General features: G+C 41.7%; 1 protein-coding gene across 1 annotated transcript in view; it reads left to right on the forward strand.

Annotated features, from left to right (window-relative positions):
• Positions 1-23517, forward strand: part of ABCB7 (ATP binding cassette subfamily B member 7) — a 195914-nt gene that overhangs the window by 151872 nt on the left and 20525 nt on the right. Inside the window, exons 12-13 of the mRNA XM_081080815.1 lie at positions 1485-1656; positions 18921-19024. Of these exons, the coding sequence (XP_080936941.1) occupies positions 1485-1656; positions 18921-19024 (276 nt within the window). The remainder of the gene's footprint in view (positions 1-1484; positions 1657-18920; positions 19025-23517) is intronic.

Consider the following 23517-nt stretch of genomic DNA (forward strand, 5'->3'; position numbering starts at 1 on the left):
AGCAAAATTAGAAAAAATATAAATGTCTAATAATAAGTAGATGGTTAAATTATCATAGTATCAAATGTCATACAGCCATTTGTAAATACCAAGTTTTTAAAGAATATTGAGTGTTGGCAAAATACTCAGATACAAAGTTTGTTGAAAAAGAGGATACCAAAACAAAACATAATATCCCCAGTTTTTAAATATTAAATGAATACATGTCAGTAGAGAAAAAAGATAGAAACATTTTGGATAATAGTAGTTATTGCTGGATGGTAAGATTATAGATTACTTAATTCATTTTTATTTTACCTTATTTTTTGTATTTTCACAGTTTCTAGTTAGCATTTGTTTAACTTTTTCTGAATATAAAGTATTTAAAAATAAGTATTTTCTCTTTATAGAACTTTAAGCTCATTTGGTTTAATTTCCAACTTAATAAAATAATGTTTTATATTAGTAGTAGGAATATAAATGATTAGAATATTATTTAAATAATATCTAAAATTCTGATTATGATGTTAAAGAAGTTTTGAGTATCCTTGTTCATTTGAACTAATGGAGTCATTTTATTTCATCTCACTAACTATCTATCGCCTTCCAATCATTTGGAGACTTAAAGAGAAGTGGGAGATGGATGCTCTAATTAAATTAGGTTTAGTTTGTTATGTCAGGATAAATTGAAATAATAAATGAATGTTTGCAGTGAACTTTCATATTTTTTTCTGTGTTTTAAGTTCAATTTAAAAGCTTTGAGAAACATATGTTTTTGTAAAGACATATTCTACCTCACTAGTAATTTGGGAAATGCTAATTTAAACCAAAAGCACATTTTACTTATAAAGTAGCATCAACTAAAACTTACTAATATCCAGGATTGCTGAGTATATGGAGACTTGGCACCCTTATACACTATTGGTTGGAATGTGTACTTACTTGTCAGCATTTTAAGACTGTAGGGCAATATTATCAATGGATAAACATATGATTACCTTTCAACTCTGTCTACTTATAGGAATCCTTCTTACAGAAAGAAATACATGGGTGCACAAAGTCATATATACAATGATATTTCAACATTCTTTGTAGTAACAAAAATTTAGAAACTACATTAATGTCCATCAATAGAGGAATGGATAAACTATGATGTACCCTTAGTATTACACAACTGTTAAAAAGAATGAAGTAGGTTTCTATTACTGATATATACAATCTCCAGGATGTGTTAAGTGAAAAAAGCAGTTTGCAAAATAATACATATAATATGTCACCATTTGTGTTGAAAAAAGGTGTATGTTTAGGCCTATAAATGGATTGAAAAAAGTCAGCAATAATACACAGCAAATTGTTAATGGTGATTATCTCTGGGAAGGGAAATGGGATTGCAGGGATGTGGGGGGTGATTTGGGGGTTATCATGTTTTAGTCTTTATGTCTTTACTGTTATTTTAATAATCTTTATAATGAACATAAATATGTGTGTGTGTCTGCTTGCTCCAGGATGCTGTCCTCTTCCATAATACCATTTACTACAACCTGTTATATGGAAACATCAGTGCTTCACCTGAGGATGTGTATGCAGTGGCAAAATTAGCTGGACTCCATGATGCAATTCTTCGAATGCCCCATGGATATAACACTCAAGTAGGGGAACGAGGACTCAAACTATCAGGTAATAAGATTTTAGATTTGCCACCCCCCCCCACCCCCGCACACACACACACATACACACACAGACCACCACCACACTTGGATACTCCCTTCAAACTTTAATTTGTCATAGCCATTTTCTAGAAAATATAGTAGCAGTATTCAAAACTAATGCTTATCCAAGTGCTTTAGACAAGGTCCCCAAGCCTCCTATCCATCACTGTAAACAATCTAATATACCAGAAGTAAGTGTTCTCAAATCATACAAGTCTTTTTTTTCTTTTGCAGCTGCAAACACGTTAAGTGCTTAATAGTAAGTTATGGATATATGCTAAAATCAGTATTAACTTATTACCCATATTATTAATATTAAAGGAAAGCCAGGTTCATTATTCTTCTGGGAAAGTAGTAAGAGTAGAGAGAAATAATTTGCTAGTGACTAGTGGATCTCATAATTTTCTCGATTATTATGTAATGTTTTGAATACTTTAGACTTCCTTGTACAGGATATACTTAACTGTTACACTTTTTTTGTAAATTATTTTTTAATTATAGTTGACATTCAATATATATTTGTTTCATATGTGTAACAGTGGTTAGACTTTCATATACCCTATGAAATGATCACCCTGATAAGTCTAGTACCCAGGTGACACCATACTTTCTTTACAGCAATATTCATTTACATTTCCTTGATTCAATGCTCAAGTAAATTTTGGGGCTTCTACATTTCTATTTAAGTGTTTAATTATGAGATTGATAAAGTTTAATAATGAATTATCCTAAAAGGACTGAATTTTTGGAAAGTCCATAAATATGTTTCTTTGCCCCAAATTATTTGAATTCCAGAGTAAAACAATACCTAATGCCTGAAAGTATTAATGTAACTCATATACTAAATCCTTTACATTTATTCTTCAGTAGTGGCCCGGTGCACGAAATTCGTGTACATTAAAAGGGGATTAATTAGAGGAAATATTTTAATATTGCTATTTGCCCTTTCTCTATAATAGAAGTGTCAGAGATGAAAGAAAATTAGTAAAATGTATATGAAAATCTCCCTCCTGTCAGAATCTTGGGTGTGTCCCGTGACCCAGAGTCAAGTCCTCGACCACCTGCACATGCCTCGAAATTGTGCGAGACCCAGACCCTGCTGGCCCCACCCCCATCAAGCCCCACAGGGCGGAGGGCGCAGCCTCAGGTCCTCCGGCTCAGGGGCGAGGGTGCAAGGGCGTGACAACCATTTGCATATTAGCTCTTTATTATATAGGATTCTAATTTAGTTTAAGGGGGAAATTTATAGAGTAGGGATAGGGGTAAGGCAAAAGGGGAATAAAGAATAGTATGCATGAATTTTAATATATCCCCATTTCTCTTTGTTACAAACTGGTTTCAATCACATTGATTAAGTACATACTACCTGTAATCTACTATGCTAAATGATTTAAGAGTTAAAAAGATGAAGCATAAATCAATCTTCCAAGGAATTTGGTCTATTAGAAAGTTTTGATCTAGGTTTAGAAAATGTTAAACAAAGATTATTTTCACACTTAGTTGGTTTGTAATAGTTATTTGGTCATTAATCAGTAATAAAAGGTGCCTGTATCATTCCAGTTCACTTTTATACTTTACCATTGCTTTTAATAGAAGTAATTTCCTATTAACTAGCTCACACTCAGATAATTTTTTCCATTTGGCTGACTCTGGAAATTCCCAATTTGTCACATAATATGGGCTTCCTTCCTCAACTTATGACTTTGACTCAGATGACTATGCCACATTGCATTTTCCAATCCTTTATTTTCCCTCTCAGCATAATTTTGAGAGTAGGGATGGCTAAAGAAATGTTATTTTTGCCCTAACCGGTTTGGCTCAGTGGATGGAGCGTCGGCCTGCGGACTGAAGGGTCCCAGGTTCGATTCCGGTCAAGGGCATGTACCTGGGTTGCGGGCACATCCCCAATAGGGGGTGTGCAGGAGGCAGCTGATCGATGTTTCTCTGTCATCGATGTTTCTAACTCTCTATCCCTCTCCTTTCCTCTCTGTGAAAAATCAATAAAATATATTTAAAAAAAAAAAAAAAAAAGAAATGTTATTTTTACCTGATACCCATCGCCTTACAACCAGACATCTCAAAATGAGCAGTGTATTAATTGGCATCTATGCTCATAATTCTGGTAGAGATAAACAAATGCTCTTCTTCAAGTTCCAAAATTATATTCAATAAAATCGGAACTGGGTTGGTTTCCATTTGAAATTTGGGAGGCACATCAAAAACATTGGTTGGTGAATACACAATGTAATATACAGATGATGTATTATAGAATTGTACACTTGAAACCTATATAATTTTATTAACCAGTGTCACCCAATGAATTTAATTAAAAACCTCAAATTAAAGAAACAACAAAAAGAACCCTTCTGCTGAGTGTCTGCTTCTTTTAGGAGCTTTCTGTTGCTGAGTTACTAGGTGGATCAGCAGAGAGTTCTGTCATGGTGTTTGCTTTGATAGGGAAACTTTGATCTTATGAAATGGGGAGGAGTGCAGATAGTATGAATATATACTTAGGCATTAATATTAGATATAAGGAGTCCTTTTATATGTTGAAGAAAAGAAATTGCAGAACAAATATACTTGGTGTGCCAGATAATAAAAAAAGGTGGAACTTGTTTTCTAAAGTTGTTACTGAAGCTGAAAAATATTTTTTCAGATATTAATAAGTTAATAGATAACAGACAAGAAAAGAAGCCAAAAGAGGCATATTAAGTAAAGCACCACCTTTTATATAGATACTAAAGTCTCAGTGCATGACATTCATGCACTGGGCGGGGGAGGGGGTCCCCTCAGCCCTACTTACACCCTTTCGCAGTCCGGGAACCCTCGGGGGATGTCCAACTGACAACTTAGGCCTGCTTTCTCCAGGGAGTGGGCCAAAACTGCAGTTGGACATCCTTAGCACTGCCATGGAGACAGGCTGCTGCACTTGCCAGCAGTTAGCCAAGCTTGTGGCTGAACAGCCCTCCTCCTGTTGGAGTTCACTGATCACCAGGGGCCAGCTCCTGCATTGAGCATCTGCCTTCTGATGGCCAGCGCACATCATAGCGACCAGTCGTTCTGCTCTTTGGTCGATTTGCATATTACCATTTTATTATATAGAATACCTCAGAGATATTTTGGGTTTAGCTCCAGAGTACTGCAATAAAATGAAATATTACAGTAAAGCACATCACAAATTTTTTGGTTTTTCAGTGCATATAAAAGCTAAGATTACATTATATTATAGTCTATTAAGTATATAACAAAATATGTCTTAAAAATAATATATGCCAATTTAAAAGTATTTTATTGCTAAAAATCCTAATGCTCATTTGAGCCTTCAGCGAGTCATAATTTTTGCTGGTTGGAGGAACTTTTTAAAAATTGTTGACATTACAGATGTTCCCCATTGTCTCCCCCTTTGTCCACCACTACCCAGACCTTGCCCTCCTCACCTCTGGACCTCACCACATTGTTTTCTGTGTCCATGGGCAATGCATATATGTTCTTTACCCATTCTCTTCACCTTCTGTCATCCCATCTGCACTACCCACCTCCCCTCTTATCTGTCAGTTTATACCATCTATCCATGCCTCTGGTTTTATTTTGTCAGTTTATTTTGTTCATTAGATTCCACATATAAGTGAGATCATATGGTATTTGTCTTTTTCTCTGACTGGCTTATTACACTTAGCATAATAATCTCCAGGTTCCTCCTTGCTGTCTCAAAGGGTAAGATATCCTTTGAGACAGCTGCATAGTATTCCATTGTGTAAATATTCCACAGCTTTTTTATCCATTCTTCCACTGGTGGGCTGTTTCTAGATCTGGGCTATTTTAAAATATTGCTGCAATGATAGGGGTGCATATATTCTTTCTGATTGGTGTTTCAGAATTCTTAGGATATTTCTCCAGAAGTGAGTTTACTGGATCATAAAGTAGTTTCACTTTTAATTTTTTGAGGAAACTCCATAAAATTTTCCTCAGTGGCTGCACCATTCTGCATTCCCCACCAATAGTACACTAGGGTTCCCTTTTCTCCACATCCTCCTCAGAACCTGTTGTTTATTGATTTATTGATGGTATCCATTCTGACAGGTGTGAGGTGCTATGTCTTTGTGGTTTAATTTGCATCTCTCTAATGTTTAATGACAGTGAGCATTTTTTTCATTTGTATGTCCTCTTTGGAGAAGTGTCTATTCACTTCCTATGCCCAGTTCTTAATTGCATTGTGTGTCTTCCTGGTGTTGAGTTGTATGAGTTCTTTATATATTTTGGAAATTAACCCCTTATCAGACATATCATTGACAAATTTGTTCTCCCATACAGTGGGTTCTCTTTTCATTTTGTTGATGGTTTCTTTTGCAGTGCAGAAGCTTTTTATTTTGATGTAGTCCCATTTGTTTATTTTATCCTTAGTTTCCTTTGCCCTAGGAGATGTATCTGTAAACATCTTGCTACGAGAGATGTCTGAGATTTTGCTGCCTATATTTTCTTATAGGATTTTTATTGTTTCACAACTGTTTCACAATTTAAGTCTTTTATCCACTTTGAGTTTATTCTTATGTATAGTGTAAGTTAGTGGTCTACTGTCATTTTTTTGCATGTAACTTTCCAATTTTCCCAGCACCATTTATTGAGGAGACTGACTACTCCTGCCTCCTTTGTCAAATATTAATTGCCCATAGAGGCATAGGTTAGTTTCTGGGCTCTCCATTCTATTTCTTTTGTCTATATGCCTGTTTTTTTTGCCAGTACCAGACTCTTTTGATTATAATGGCCTTCTAGTATAGTTTGATATCCATTATTGTGATACCTCCAACTTTGCTCTTCTTTGTCAAGATTGTTGTGGCTCTTTGGGGATATATATATATATATATATATATATATATATATATATATATATGTAGTTTCAGAGAGGAAGGGAGAGGGAGAGAGAGCAACATCAATGATGAGAGAGAATCATTAATTGACTGCCTTCTGCATGCCCCCTACTGGGGATCAAGCCTGCAACCCGGGCATATGCCCTTGACTGGAATCGAACCCGGGACCTTTCAGCCCACAGGCTGACACCCTATCCACTGACCCAAACCAGCTAGGGCTGGGGTCTTTCTTTATTCCATTTGATTATTTTTTCATGGTTTTTATGTCCTTTTGTTTCTTTCTATTTTTTTTTTTTTTTTTTTTTTTTTTTTTTTTTTTGCTGTCGAGCATCCTTATAACCATTATTTTGAGCTCTATTTCTGATAAATTGCTTGCCTCCAACTCATTTAGCTCTTTTTCTGAAGATTACTCCTGTTCTTTCATTTGGGTCCTGTTTCCTTGTTTCCCCCTTTTGGCTATCTCTTTATGTTTGTTTCTTTGTATTAGATAGAACTGCTATGACTCCCAGTCTTGGCGGGGTGGCCATTGGTAGAGGGTCTTGCCTTGATATTGACAGCTGCTGGCTGCTCAGGGTTGGTTATTGCTGAAGGTTGGGGTGTCTCTGGAAATTTCTTAAGATAAGATAATGGACTCTCATAGCCAGTTAGACTGGAGGTCAAATCACCCGCGGTATTGCCGACAACAATCAAGGCTTAACTACAACAAGACTGCGCACAAAGACCACTAGGGGGTGCACCAAGAAAGCATAAAAAATGCGGAGACAAAGAAATAGGACAAAACTGTCAATGGAAGATATTGAGTTCAGAACCACACTTTTAAGGTCTCTTAAGAACTGTCTAGAAGCCGTCGATAAATGTAGTGAGATCCTCAAGAAATCTAATGAGACCCTCGATGTTATATTGGGGAACCAACTAGAAATTAAGCATACACGGACTGAAATAATGAATACTATACAGACTCCCAACAGCAGACCAGAGGAGCGCAAGAATCAAGGCAAAGATTTGAAATGCGAAGAAGCAAAAAACACCCAATCAGAAAAGCAAAATGAAAAAAGAATCTGAAAATATGAAGATAGTGTAAGGAGCCTCTGGGACAGCTTCAAGCGTACCAACATCAGAATTATAGGGGTACCAGAAGATGAGAGAGAGCAAGATATTTAAAACCTATTTGAAGAAATAATGACAGAAAACTTCCCCCACCTGGTGAAAGAAATAGACTTACAGGTCCAGGAAGCGCAGAGAACCCCAAACAAAAGGAACCCAAAGTGGACCACACCAAGACACATCATAATTAAAATGCCAAGAGCAAAAGACAAAGAGAGAACCTTAAAAGCAGCAAGAGAAAGAAACTCAGTTACCTACAAGGGAATACCCATACGACTGTCAGCTGATTTCTCAACAGAAACTTTGCAGGCCAGAAGACAGTGGCAAGAAATATTCAAAGTGATGAATACCAAGAACCTACAACCAAGACTACTTTATCCAGCAAAGCTATCATTCAGAACTGAAGGTCAGATAAAGAGCTTCACAGATAAGGAAAAGCTAAAGGAGTTCATCACCACCAAACCAGCATTATATGAAATGCTGAAAGGTATCCTTTAAGAAGAGGAAGAAGAAGAAAAGGTAAAGATACAAATTATGAACAACAAACATGCATCTATCAACAAGTGAATCTAAGAATCAAGTGAATGAATAATCTGGTGATCCTAATAGAATCAGGGACATAGAAAGGGAATGGACTGACTATTCTTGGGGGGGAAAGGGGTGTGGGAGATGCGGGAAGAGACTGGACAAATATCGTGCACCTATGGATGAGGACAGTAGGTGGGGAGTGAGGGCGGAGGGTGGGGCGGGAACTGGGAGGAGGGGAGTTATGGGGGGGAAAAGAGGAACAAATGTAATAATCTGAACAATAAAGATTTAATTAAAAAAAAAAGATAATGAAGTGTGTCTCATCAATTGACTCTTTCACAAACCATTTCTCTGGCATATGATGATGTTTGATTGCATTTTACCCACAGATCTTTTTTCAAATTGGAGCCAGTCCTCTCAAACCCTGCTGCTGCTTTATGAACTAAGTTTATAAAATATTCTAAATCTTTTGTCATTACTTCAACAGTCTTCACAGAATCTTCACCAGCTGTAGATTCTATCTCAAGAAACCACTTTCTGTACTTATCCATAAGAAGTAACTCCCCATCAATTACAAGTTTATTTTGAGATTGCAGAAATTCAGTCACATCTTTGGGCTCCACTTTTAATTCTAATTCTCTTACTATTTCCATCACATCTGCAGACTTCTTCCACTGAAGTCTTGAACCCCTCAAAGTCATCCATGAGATTTGGAATCAGCTTCTTCCAACCTCCTGTTAATGTTGATATTTTGACCTCTTCCCATGAATGATGAATGTTCTTAATGGCATCTAGAATGGTGAATTATTTCCAGAAGCTTTTCAATTCACTTTGCCCAGATCCTTCAGTAGAATCACTATCTATGGCAGCTATATCCTTACTAAATGTATTTCTTAAATAATAAGACTTGAGACTCAAAATTACTCTTTGATCCATGGTCTGCACAAAGGATAATGTGTTAGCTGGCATGAAAACAACATTAATCTCATTGTAAATCTCCATCAAAGCTCTTGGGTAACCAGGTGCATTGTCAGTGAGCAGTATTTTTGAAAGAAATCTTTTTTTTTCTCCTGTAGAATAGGTCTCAAAAGAGAGCTTACAATATTTAGTAAATCATGTTGTAAACATGTGTACTGTCAGCCTGGCTTTGTTCCATTCGTAGAACACAGCAGAGCAGGTTTAGCATAGTTCTTAAGGGCCTTAGGATTTGCAGATGGTAAATGAGCATTGGCTTCAACTTAAAATCACCAGTTGCATTAGCCCCTAATAGGAGTCTCGGCCTGTCCTTTGAAGCTTTGAAGCCAGGCACTGACTTCTCCTCTCTAGCTATGAGAGTCCTAGATGGCTTCTTCCACTATATAACTGTTTCAGATATATTGAAAACCTGTTGTTTAGTGTTGCCACCTTTATAAATGTTCCTAGCTAGATCTTCTGGATAAGTTGCTGCAGCTTCTACATCAGCAGTTGCTTTTACCTTGCATTTTTATGTTATGGAGTTGGCTTTTTCCTTAAATCTCATGAACCAAACTCTCCTGGCTTCATACTTTTGTTCTGCAGCTTTCTCACCTCTCTAAGCCTTTATATAGACTTGAAGAGAGTTAGGACTTTGCTCTGGATTAGGCTTCAGCTTAAGGAAATGTCATGGTTTATTTGATTTTTCTATATAGACCACTAAAACTTTTAATCATATTAGCAATAAGACTGTTTCATTTTCTTATTATTGATAATGTTCACTGGTATAGAGCTTTTATTTTTTTTTTTTTACTTATGGCAGTGTTTATACAAGACCTAAAGCGAGTTCCCTCTACTCACCTTCCCTTTCTCCCTCCCCTCTTGCTTTTCCCCCTCCTTCCCTTTCTCCCTTCCTTTCACATTCACTAAATGTCCATAATGTGCCAGGCATTTTTCTAGATTCTGAATCAGACACAAGAGTGAACAAAACAGTCACTGCTCTCAAATGTCTCACAGTCTTCTGACTCTTTTCACAAGGACAGCTTGAGAAGTGTATAAAGTTGCTTTCATCATATAAAACCATCTGAAGATGTCACAGCGTGCTTTGAGGGATTTCTTCCTGGCTCATGGTTTCTTTCTCTGCAGGCTCCTTTGTTCAAGGTCCAGGCCCAGAAAGACACAAGACCTGGGTCAGAAACATAGAATGTTATTACCCTCAGCACAGCATAGCCACACTATCCGTGTGTTTTTGCACAAGTCCTGAGCCCAGTTCTCCAGGGCACTGCCAGGAGGGCCAGGTGACACCCGTGCATGCAGTGGCTGGCATTACAGGAGAGAATCCCGAGCTTAGAGAACTCACGTCTTTTACAGTGGGCAGCGTGCCTGCCTTTTCCTCCAAGAGATCTTATTTCTGTCTTCCAAGGCTATTTCACATACGTGGAAAATTCTCCCCCGACTCTCTTTCCTCTCACCCTTCTTTAAGTCCAAGTAAAAGTAAAGAAGCTGACACATTTAAAGTAAGATGTAAGTGGCTTTCCCCTCTGGATTAAGGGATCCAGATATTGCCCCTGCCCTGCTAGTTGTCCTTCCCGACTCCACCTTCTTCTTACTCCCCATCCAGCCCCATGTTCTGCTCCATCCAGGAATACAAGCCTTAGCACTGACTGAGTCCTGGGCACTCATTTATTAGATCTGGTAAGAGCTGGGTTGGTAAACTACAGGCCACAAGCTAAATCTAGCTTTTGTTTGTGTACATCTCTGAAGCTAGAAATAATTTTTTAAAAATATATTTTTTATTGATTAAGATATTACATATGTGTCCTTATCCCCACGTTACCCCCTACCCCCCCCCCACCCCCGCTCATGCCCTCACCCCCACCCCCACCCCCGTTGTCCGTGTCCATTGGTTAGGCCTATATGCTTGCATATAAGTCCTTTGGTTGATCTTTCCCCCTTACCCCCACCCTCCCCTACCTTCCCTCCAAGGCCCGACAGTCCAATCAATGCCTCTCTATCTCTGGATCAGTCCTTGTTCATCAGTTTATGTTGTTCATTATATTCCACAAATGAGTGAGATCATGTGGTATTTATCCTTCTCTGACTGGCTTATTTCACTTAGCATAATGCTCTCCAGTTCCATCCATGCTGTGGCAAATGGTAAGAGTTCCTTTTTCTTCTTCCTCTTCTTAAAGAATACCTTTCAGTATTTCATATAATGCTGGTTTGGTGGTGATGAACTCCTTTAGCTTTTTCTTATCTGTGAAACTCTTTATCTGACCTTCAATTCTGACTGATAGCTTTGCTGGATAAAGTAATCTTGGTTGTAGGTTCTTGCTATTCATCACTTTGAATATTTCTCGCCACTCTCTTCTGGCCTGCAAAGTTTCTGTTGAGATATCAGCTGACAGTCGTATGGGTACTCCCTTGTAGGTAGACTGTCTTTCTCTTGCTGCTTTTAAGATTCTCTCTTTGTCTTTTGCTCTTGGCATTTTAATTATGATGTGTCTTGGTGTGGTCCTCTTTAGGTTCCTTTTGTTTGGGGTTCTCTGCGCTTCCTGTACTTGTAAGTCTATTTCACCAGGTAGGGGAAGTTTTCTGTCATTATTTCTTCAAATAGGTTTTCAATATCTTGCCCTCTCTCTTCTTCTGGTATCCCTATAATTCTGATGTTGGTACGCTTGAAGTTGTCCCAGAGGCTCCTTACGCTATCTTCATATTTTTGGAATCTTTTTTCTTTTTTCTTTTTCGGTTGGGTATTTTTTGTTTCTTTGTATTTCAAATCTTTGACTTGATTCTTGGGATCCTCTTGTCTGCTGTTGGATCTCTGTATATTATTCTTTATTTCAGTCAGTGTATGCTTAATTTCTAGTTGGTCCTTTTTCATATCCTCGAGGGTCTCACAAGATTTCTTGAGGACCGCACTAAATTTATCGGCGGTTTCCATAAAATTCTTGAAAAACCTTATAAACGTGGTTTTGAACTCTATATCCAGTCATTTGCTTTCCTCCATTTCTGTCATTTGTGACCTGTTTCTTTGTCTCCGCATTTTTTATGCTTCCCTGTGTTGGTAGAGTGGTTTTGTGTGCTAGGTGTCCCGTAGGGCCCAGTGGCTCAGCCTCCCCCGTTACCTGAGGTGGACACTCTTGGTGCACCCATCTGTGGGCTTTGTGCATAGTCTTGTAGTTATGCCTTGATTGTTGTAGGATCACTGGGAGGAGTTGACCTCCAGGCCAATTGGCAGTGAGAATCGGCTGTGTCTGCAGTGGGAGAACTTCTGTGCTGAAGACACCCTTCTGGGGCAAGACTTGCTTCAGTGGGGTTTTGGTGCTCACTGAGTCTGCCCCCTGGGTATGTCCCTTATGGATCTGAGGAGTTGTAATCCGGATGGTCCCCCTCTGACCACTGGGTACACTGGCTCTTGGAGGTTACCCAGCAGGAGCTATTAAGAGAACTGCAGATTCCCCTTCCTTTTTTGGAGATCGGAGGTGCCCTGATGAGGCCCAGCTGTGAAGCAATGCAAGCTGCTGTGGGGCCTTGGGCCTTCTCTTGGAAGTTCTGGGTCTTTGGCCCAGCTGCAGTTTGTTGGGTAATTTTCAGGTTGCAAAGGGCCAGGGCATTCATATGCAAAAGCTTCTGCAGCAGCCTGGGTGGGGTGGGGTCTCAGGGAATCAAAGGGCGGAGCAAGGAACTATGGCGGATTCTCAGCCCTGCCCTAAGGGGCTGCGCGAGTCTCAGTGTCCTGATAATTTAATTGCTTCAAGCACCTCTGAGGGAAAGCCACCCTCGAGTTCTGAGTTCTGCCCGCTGCCAGACAGTCCAGTTTCTCCCTGTATGAGTCCTGGGTCCCCAGAGACTTCCCGGAACCAGAGTTCAGAGCAGTCGGGAGCTTATGACTCCCTCCTGATTCAAAAAGACAGCCGCATCCTCAGCTACCAGCCCATTTCCACGCAATCTCGAGCCTCCGTACATTTGCACTTTACTTCCGCAGCTCCTGACCCTCAATGTGCTTTTCTCTTTCCTTCTAGTTGTAGAATTTCCACTCCACCAGCCTTCCTGTAAGTTCTGGGTGATGTCCGTTTTGTCTTTTTATTGTGTTTTGAAGTTGTTGTAGGAGGCAGCAATTTCGGTGTTTCCCTATGCTGCCATCTTAGTTTCTCCCACTGGTATAGAGCTTTTAATATTCTACAAAAACTTTCCCTTTTCATTCACAATTTGGCTGTTTGGCACAATCTAGATTTCAGCTTGTCTCAGCTTTATCATGCCTTCCTCACTGAGCTTAATAAATGCTGGCTTTTCATTTAAAGTGAGAGGTGTGCAACCTTCCTTTCACTTGAAAGTCCATTATAGAGTTATTAGTTGACCTAATTTCAATATTGTTAATGTCTTAGGTAACAGAGAAGTCCAAGGAGAGGGAGAGAGACAGGCAAACAGCAGATTAAGGCAGCAGTCAGAACACACACATTTTTTATTAAATTCACTGCCTGATATGGGCATAGTTCATGGTGCCCCAAAACAATTATAATACTAACAACAAAGATCACTAATCAGAGATCAACACAAACAATATAATCCTATCTAATAAAAGAGTAATATTCAAATTAACCATCACTCGCTCAATCCGTCACAAAGATGGCGGTGGCCACAGAGCTGGAGCGAGCAGAAGGCTTGGGTTGCCCCAGCGATTGAGGAAGCCAAGGTTCCTGCCTGCCCTGCCGGCCCTGGGTTCCGCTCAAAGCTACAAAGTTTCAATTATAGAAGATAAATAAACGTCAGATACCTGCTTCCAGCTGGTGTGGCCTCCGCTCAAGGAGAGGCTGGGAGCTAGGGTTGCCAAGGGCAACCCAGGCTTCGAGACAGACCAAGGCTACAAAGTTTCAATTATAGAAGTTAAATAAATCCCAGATACCTGTTTCCAGCCCGCTGGCATGGCCAGCCTGAAAACAGCCCTCACCCCCTCACCCAGGCTGGCCAGGCACCCCAGTGGGACCCCCACCCTGAATGGGCTGTGGCCAGGCTGCAAACAGCCATCAGCCCCTCACCCAGGCTGGCCAGGCACCCCAGCAGGACCCCCACCCTGATCCGGGACACCCTTCAGGGCAAATCAGCCAGCCCCCACCTGTGCACTAGGCCTCAATCCTATATAATAAAAGGGTAATTTGCAAATTGACCCTAACAGCAGAACGACTGGGAATAACTGATCACTATGACACACACTGACCACCAGGGGGCAGACGCTCAATGCAGGAGCTGCCCCCTGGTGGTGGTCAGTGCCCCCTGGTGGTCAGTGCACTCCCACAAGGGGATCTCTGCTCAGCCACAAGCCAGGCTGACGGCTGCCACACAGCACTGGTGGCGGGAGCCTCACCCTCCTCCTCAGCAGCACTAAGGATGTCTAACTTTAGCTTAGATCTGTTCCCCACTGGCAAGTGGACATCCCCCGAGGGCTCCTGGGGTGCCAGAGGGATGTCTGACTGCCAGCTTAGGCCTGTTCCCCTGGGGAGTGGGCCTAAATCAGCAGGTGGACATCCCCTGAGGGGCCCCAGACTGCAAGAGGGCACAGGCCGAGCTGAGGGTCCTCCCCCCAAGTGTACAAATTTTTGTGCACCGGGCCTCTAGTCTATAATGATAAAAGCGTAATGTGCTAATTAGCCTGGATGACCTTCTGGAGGAAGCCGGGGCTGCGAGGGAAGCCCGGATTCTGGGTGCCAGAGGGAAGCCGGTGCTGGCAGCCAGGGGAAGGAAGGCCTACTCTTGGACAAATTTCATGCATCGGACCTCTAGTAATCTATACTAATAAAAGGGTAATATGCTAATTAGGGCGTACGTCCATCCGGACAAAGTCACAGCGGCTGTGAGGCCTGGGGCTCAGACATCCGTGAGCCCGAGCAGCTGCGAGGCCCGGGGCTATCAGCAGGTGTGGGCTCACGGCAGTCATGGGCTCAGGCAGTTGCAAGGCCCAGGGCTCAAGCAGCCATGAGCCCCAGCAGCTGCAATGCCTGGGGCTCAGGCAGCCATGGTCTCAGGCAGCCATGAGCCCTGACGGCTGCGAGGCTTGGGGCTCAGGTGGCCATGGTCTCAGGCAGCCATGAGCCCCGGCAGCTGCGAGACCTGGGGCTCAGGCGGCCGTGGTCTCAGGCAACTATGAGCCCCAGTGGCTGCGAGGCCTGGGGCTCAGGCATCTGTGAGCCCTGGCAGCTGCGAGGCCTGGAGCTTAGGCCTTGCTCCCACCACGGCCGGCAGTGGCAGCAGCAGCACGGTGATGGAGGCGGCGCCTTCCCCTGATCAGCCTGGTGGCCTCCTGCAGAAGGAGGCCAGGTTGCGGCTTAGGCCTGCTCCCCCCGAGGGGAGAGGGCCTAAGCTGTCAGTAGGACATCCCCTGAGGGCTCCCGGACTGTGAGAGGGGGCAAGCCAGGCTGCCCCCGCCTCCAGTGCACGAATTTTCGTGCACCGGGCCTCTAGTTATAATAATAATGTTGGACATTGTGAGCATTACCACAATGTAACACAGAGATACAAAGTGAACAAATGCTATTGGAAAAATAGCATCAATAGATTTGCTTGATGCATGGTTGCCACAAACCTTCAATTTGTTAAAAAAAAAAAAAAAGTATCTGTGAAGTGCAATGATGCAAAGTGCAATAAAACAAAGGTACTTGTACTTCCAACCATAGTTCTATGGACGACTGATGATGACCGTAGACCTACAGGAACCCCAGTAAAGAAAGAAATATTGCTTTATTTTCCCTAGAGCATATCCTATCTAATAAAAGAGAAACATGGTAATTAGCTGTACATCTGCTACCCTTCCCATTGTCTAATCAGGGCGATATGCAAATTAACTGCCAGCCAAGATAGCGGCTGGCAGCCGGGCAGCTTGAAGCGAACAGGAGGCTTGCTTGCTTCAGTGACGGAGGACTCCAACGTTCCCCGCCTGCCTTGCCGGCCTCTGAGCTTGCAGTTTGAAACATTGTTACAAATATAGAAGCTAAACAAAACCCCAGAAACCTGCTTTCAGCCAGCCTGGATGTCAGAGCTGGAGTTGAAACAGTGTTTCGATCATAGAACCCAAACAAACCAGATACCTGTTTTCAGCAGCGGAGCCTTTACAGCTGGAGCCAAGCCTCAGAGCTAAAGCTGGCCCAGAATAAAAAAAAAAAAAAAAAAAAAAAAAAAAAAAAAAAAAAAAAAAAAAAAGGAGCGTTTGGGAGCTTCAGTGACCCGCCAGCCTCAAAACAGCCCTGAGCCCCTCACCCAGACTGGCCAGGCACCCCAGTGGGGACCCCCACCCTGAAGGGTGTGTGACCAGCTGCAAACAGCCATCATCCCCTCACCCAGGCTGGCCAGGCACCCAAGCAGGACCCTCACCCTGATCCAGGACACCCTTCAGGGCAAACCAGCCGGCCCCCACCCGTGCACCAGGCCTCTATCCTATATAGTAAAAGGGTAATATGCCTCCCAGCACCAGGATCAGCGGATCCGCGAGGCCTCCCGGCACCAGGATCAGCGTGACAGGGGGCAGTGCCCAAACCCTGATCGCCCTGGGGCTCTGTGTGTGACAGGGGGTGGGGCCACAACCTCCCTACCTGCCCTGCTCTGTTTATGACAGGGGAAGGCGCCCCAACCCCCTGATCAGCCCTGCTCTGTGCCTGATAGTTTGGAGCTCCCCAACCCCCTGATCACCCTGCAGCTCTGTGTGTGACAGGGGGCGGGGCCACAGCCTCCCTATCCGCCCTGCTCTGTTCGTGACAGGGGAAGGCGCCCCAACCCCCTGATCAGCCCTGCTCTGTGCCTGATAGGGGGAAGCTCCCCAACCCCCTGATCGCCCTGCGGCTCTGTGTGTGACAGGATGCAGTGCCCCAAACCCCTGATCGGCCCTGCTCTGTGTGTGACAGGGTGCGGCGCCCCAACCCCCCCCCCCCCACCACGGGCCCTGCTCTGTGTGTGACGGGGTAGAGCCATAACCTCCCCATCGGCCCTGCCCTGAGTGTGACAGGGTGCAGTGCCCCAACCCCCCAATCGGCCCTACCCTGAGTGTGACTGAAGGTGGCATCACAACCTCCCGATCTGCCCTGCTCTGTGCATGACAGGGGGCGGCGCCCCAACTCCCCAATCAGCCCTGCTCTGAGCCTGACCAGGGGCTGCACCTAGGGATTGGGACTGCCCTCTGCCACCCGGGAGCAGGCCTAAGCCAGCAGGTCATTATCTCCCGAGCGGTCCCAGACTGCGAAAGCGCACAGGCCGGGCTGAGGGACCCCCCCCTCCCCCGAGTGCACAAATTTTTGTGCACCAGGCCTCTAGTCTATATAATAAAAGCCTAAGCAACTGTTATGGTTGAACTCTATAATAAAAGCTTAAGCAACCGTTATGGCGGAATGACCAGAATGACCCGTTGCTATGATGTGCACTGACCACCAGAGGTAAGTTGCTTAACGCAGGGGCTTGCCCATGGTGGTCAGTGTACTCCCACAGGGAGAGTGCCACTCAGCCAGAAGTCAGGCTCACAGCAGCACTAAGGAGCAGCGAGCCAAGTGGTAAGGAGCAGCAAGCAGGCGTACATCCCCTGAGGGGTCCTGGACTGCGAAAGGACACAGGCCAACGTCCTCTGAGGGGTCCCGAACTACAAGAGGATGCAGGCCAGGCTAAGGCACACCACCACCACCACCACCACCAGCCCCCCCCCCCCCCCAGTGCACAAAATTCGTGCATCGGGCCTCTAGTTTAGAAATAAAAGTGCACTTGCACCTTGTGATAGGAAGAGCATTAGACTATGCATCAATTAGGTCTAATCTGGATTCAACTAAGTCTTTTCTCTGTGACCTTGAACAAATCACTTAACTTTTCTGGACATCTGTTTTGTTTGTTTATTTTGGGTAAAGTAAGTCCTTTTATGGGGGGTTACATTAGTTAATATAACTATATAGGTTTCAAGTATACAACTCTTATGATACATCATCTGTATATTGCATTGTGTTTACCACCCAACCAAAACTGTTTGTTTTATATATATATTTATTTCAGAGAGGAAGGGAGAGGGATAGAGAGATGGAAACATCAGTGATGAGAGTGAACCACTGATTGGCTGCCTCCTGCCCACCCCCCACTGGGGGAGATCGAGCCCGCAACCCAGGCACGTGTTTTGGCTGGAATCCAACTTGGGACCCTTCAGTCCACAGGCCGAGCTCCATCCACTGAGCCAAACCAGCTAGGGCTGTTTTAAAATTCTTAAATGCTAAGAACCCAATAGTAAATAAGGCAAAATAAGAGGTATCTAGTATATACCCTTAATTTTGAAGAGTGCTACAAAAATAATAGCTTTATGACAAAAAATCATTGAGAATACTGGCTGGATGATACCTTTTAATGTTGAGATAAATTGTTTTATGTCTTCAGGTTTCAGGTATTGTATTTGTTTTTGGCTTTTTCAGTTCTCTAATAGTGACATTTTTCTATCTGAGATTGCTGTTTCTGGGGAAGTGATATAAAGTACATATAAAGTAACATGTAATGAGAATATTTCTGGTTTGAGGAATAATTGGAATCAAAGTTTTTACTTCCCCTCTTCATTGTTTCACTTGCCATGAAGTCAGAATCAAAAACTACATTTATGTTCCAAGGAATGTAGTTTGTCAAAGGATGTCATGTATAAACTTAAACTCTTATAACTGAACAGGTAAATGTTGAAGGTATTTTATTTGATGGTTATATGCTATGCAAATACTAGAAATATAAAATATGTCTTTATGCTATGCTTCCTTAAACTAAACTAAATTTTTTTTTTAACCAGGGGGAGAAAAGCAAAGAGTAGCAATTGCAAGAGCCATTTTGAAGGACCCTCAAGTTATTCTCTATGATGAAGCCACTTCATCATTAGATTCAATTACTGAAGAGGTAAATGTTAGTGAAAATATAAAACTCTTCAATTATCAATGCTTAAATTTTCTCCTTGGAAATTTTAATAAAATAGCTATATTCTTTTGTATTTTGAGTGAACTTCAATGGGAGGTGCTATAGAGCAAAATACTTAGCCATTTTTTCCTAGATAACAATTGTTGATAGTAAGAATGCCAGACTGCATTGAAAGATCACATTGTTCAGTTCATTTGCAAGTATGCCTTCTTTTGGAACTGTATGATACCTTATGCTCTTGTTGCATTGCCCTTGCATTTTTACAAAGCTGTCAAAATTCTCTACTCTGCTGGCAAAGGAAGAAGATTTTAGTCTTTCTGCTATTACCACTTAACACTCATTAAAACAAATCATGTAAATGATTGTGATACAGTATACACCAGAAAGCCTTTCACTTGTCATGGAGCAACTCACTGAAGTGCAAACAGGTACACACAGCCTGTAGTGCTGGTATCAATTTATATTTATTTCACAACAAGTATTATGAAACTGATGTCATGGTATTATTACCCATCAACTACATTAGACTTCATAACAACATCTTTGTATTAAATACAAAGTCTTAATAACAATGACAATTTCATGAATAAATTTCCTTAGTCTACATTGAAGATAGCTAGATGTTATTTGTCAGTTGTTTCCTTTCACCCATATTTACTTGAATATATAGTTAAAACCTAGTGTTGAAGGATAGGCCTAATTTCAGTTTTACAGCATATATGACATAATTTTTGCATAAGGGAGTTAAGATCCAGGGCACATTATTTGATTTGTCATGTGCTTAAAACAGTTTAATTTCTAAGTGAATTGTTTAGTATCAGGATTTGTTACATTTGAAGGGAACCTTAAACAGGACAGACCCCATTCATAAGCAGAGTAGGAATCTATATATATAAAATCCTAAGCGACTGGACAACTGGACAACCAACCGATAGCTATGATGCGCACTGACCACCAGGGGGCAGGCACTCAACACAGGCTATGCCCCCTGGTGGTCAGTGCACTCTCACAGTGGGAGTGCCACTCAGCTGATAGATGGGCGCTACACCCCATGCTCACGGGTAGCAAGCACAGCTGTGGCAGCAGCGTGAGCCTCTTCTGTGGACACTCCCCCTGCGCACCTGAGTGGTGCCCAGCCCGGGATCGGGCTCCTCGCTAGCCTCCTGCCGCTTCTCGCACTACTTCGTACTGTGCAGGATCAACATGGACAGCAGGCTGGAGCCCTGGCAAGTAAAGCCGGGCTGCAGTGGCACGGAGGTCCACTGATCCCCACAGGCCAGCCAAGGGACCCCACAGGCCATGAGTCTGTTTATAAAAACTTTATACCTAAAAATATTTCCTCCATGTTTATTACAAATTAAGAGTCTCAACAGTCATTATTTGAGCCACGTAGCTTTATCATCTTATGTAGCATAACTCATTAAGAGGTAGCAGAGACACCTCCCCAAGGGAATGAGTTACCAACAGATTTGGTAAATTTTAATGGTCCTTCTTACATAGGACCTATGTAATACAATCTAAGTAAATTACATAGAGCACGTCAGAGTAATTTCTTGAGGATTAGGAAGTGGAGTCCCCACAAACATCACAATTTTTCTTAGAATTGGTCCTGCACTTCCTTTTCAATCTGCAGTAGTAAAATATAAGGTCTTCTTTTCCTGGGTAACCATGTGCTCTTGATAATTTTATTCCCTTAATAAATACAATGTTTAGAAATATCTGTAGGAAGACATTTGGTATATCCCCATGTCCCACATGCCTATTTCCATTTAGGTAGCTGTATTTAGACCCAGGTTTCCACATATAGCTGTGTGTGTGTGTGTGTAAAGTATATATATACACTTTACAGGCTGTCAAGAAAAATGTGTTCTCCAGAATGCATTAAGTAGTCAGAATTGTTTTAAAAATAAGTTTCCTCAAGTTATACATGCACAGTTTTCTGTGTCCTTTCTGTCCTGTAAGTTTGAAGGAAAAGCAAGCGCTCATGTCCCCATTGAGTCTCATATTTTCCTCTTGATCTTTTTTTTTTAATTTCTCTGCATCTTACCACTTGAGTCACTCCTTATTTCGTTTTTGCTCTCATTGACCAAATAAACATCATATCTGGCTATGCTCCTAATGTCACTGTATTCATCATTATGGTTTGTTTTTTTTTTGTTTTGTTTTGTGTTTTTTTTTTACATTCTGTGGATAAACACCCGGAAAACCATTTTATTTTATTTATTTTTATTTTTTTTTAAATAACTTTTTTTTAAATTTATTGCTTAAAGTATTACAAAGGGTATTACATATGTGTCCATTTTATCCCCCTCCCTAGACAGTCCCCTAGCCTCCCCTATCCCCCAATGTCTTATGTCCACTGGTTATGCTTATATGCATGCATACAAGTCCTTTAGTTGATCTCTTACCCCCCTACCTCCTGCCCCCCAACCCTCCCCGACCTTCCCGCTGCAGTTTGACAATCTGTTTGAGGCAGCTCTGCCTCTGTATCTATTATTGTTCAAAAGTTTATAATGGTCTCTATTATCCATGAATGAGTGAGATCATGTGGTATTTTTCCTTCATTGACTGGCTTATTTCACTTAGCATAATGCTCTCCGGTTCCATCCATGACTTTGCAAATGGTAAGAGTTCCTTCCTTTTTAGAGCAGCATAGTATTCCATCGTGTAGATGTACCACAGTTTTCTAATCCATTCATCTACTGATGGGCACTTAGGCTGTTTCCAGATCTTAGCTATGGTGAATTGTGCTGCTATGAACATAGGGGTGCATATATCCTTTCTTATTGGTGTTTCTGGTTTCCTGGGATATATTCCTAGGAGTGGGATCACAGGGTCAAATGGGAGTTCCATTTTCAGTTTTTTAAGGAAACTCCATACTGTCTTCCATAGTGGCTGCACCAGTCTGCATTCCCACCAGCAGTGCACAAGTGTTCCTTTTTCTCCACATCCTCTCCAGCACTTGTCGTTTGTTGATTTGTTGATGATAGCCAGTCTGACAGGTGTGAGATGGTACCTCATTATTGTTTTGATTTGCATCTCTCGGATGATTAGTGACTTTGAGCATGTTTTCATATGTCTCTTGGCTTTCCGAATGTCCTCTTTTGAAAGGTGTCTATTTAGGTCCTTTGCCCATTTTTTGATTGGATTGTTTATCTTCCTTTTGTTGAGTTGTATGAGTTCCCTATAGATTTTGGAGATTAGACCCTTATCAGATATGACATTGGCAAATATGTTTTCCCACACAGTGGGTTTTCTCGTTGTTTTGTTGATGGTTTCTTTTGCTGTGCAGAAGCTTTTTATTTTGATGTAGTCCCATTTGTTCATTTTCTCTTTAGTTTCAAGTGCCCTAGGAGCTGTATCAGTGAAGAAATTGCTTCGGCATATGTCTGACATTTTGTTGCCTTTGGATTCTTCTAGAATTTTTATGGTTTCCTGTCGTACATTTAAGTCCTTTATCCATTTTGAGTTTATTTTTGTGTATGGTGTAAGTTGGTGGTCTAGTTTCATTTTCTTGCATATATCTGTCCAATTTTCCCAACACCATTTATTGAAGAGACTATCTTGGCTCCATTGTATGTTCTTGCCTCCTTTGTCAAATATTAATTGAGCATATTGGTTCGGGCCGATTTCTTGGCTCTCTATTCTATTCCATTGATCTATATGTCTGTTCCTATGCCAGTACCAGGCAGTTTCGAGAACAGTGGCTTTGTAATACAACTTGATATCTGGTATTTAGATCCCACCTACTTTGGTCATTTTCAGGATTGCTGTAGCTATTCGGGGTCTTTTTTTATTCCAGATGAATTTTTGGAGAGTTCGTTCTAGATCTCTGAAGTATGCCGTTGGTATTTTAATGGGAAGTGCGTTGAATTTATAGGTGGCTTTGGGTAGTATGGCCATTTTAATGATGTTGATTCTACCAATCCATGAACACGGTATGTTCTTCCATCTGTTTATGTCTTCCTCTATATCTTTTTTCAACGTCCTGTAGTTTTCTGAGTAGAGGTCTTTTACCTCTTTAGTTAAGTTTATTCCTAGGTAGCTTAATTTTTTTGGTGGGATGGTAAACGGGATTATTTTTATAATCTCTCTTTCTGAAAGTTCACTATTGGTGTATAGAAATGCCTCAGATTTCTTGGGGTTAATTTTGTATCCTGCTACATTGCCAAATTCGTGTATTAAGTCTAGTAGCTTTTTGATGGAGTCTCTAGGGTTTTGTATGTATAATATCATGTCGTCTGCAAGTAAGGACAGTTTTACTTCCTCTTTTCCAATTTGGATGCCTTTTATTTCTTCTTCTTGCCGAATTGCAATGGCTAACACTTCCAGTACTATGTTGAACAGGAGTGGTGAGAGGGGGCATCCCTGTCTTGTTCGTGTTCTTAGGGGAAATGGTGTTAGTTTTTGTCCATTGAGTATGATGTTGGCTGTGGGCCTGTCATATATGGCTTTTATTATGTTGAGGTATGATC

Source organism: Myotis nattereri, assembly GCF_964212035.1.
Source record: "Myotis nattereri genome assembly, chromosome: X".
NCBI classification, from domain to species: domain Eukaryota; kingdom Metazoa; phylum Chordata; class Mammalia; order Chiroptera; family Vespertilionidae; genus Myotis; species Myotis nattereri.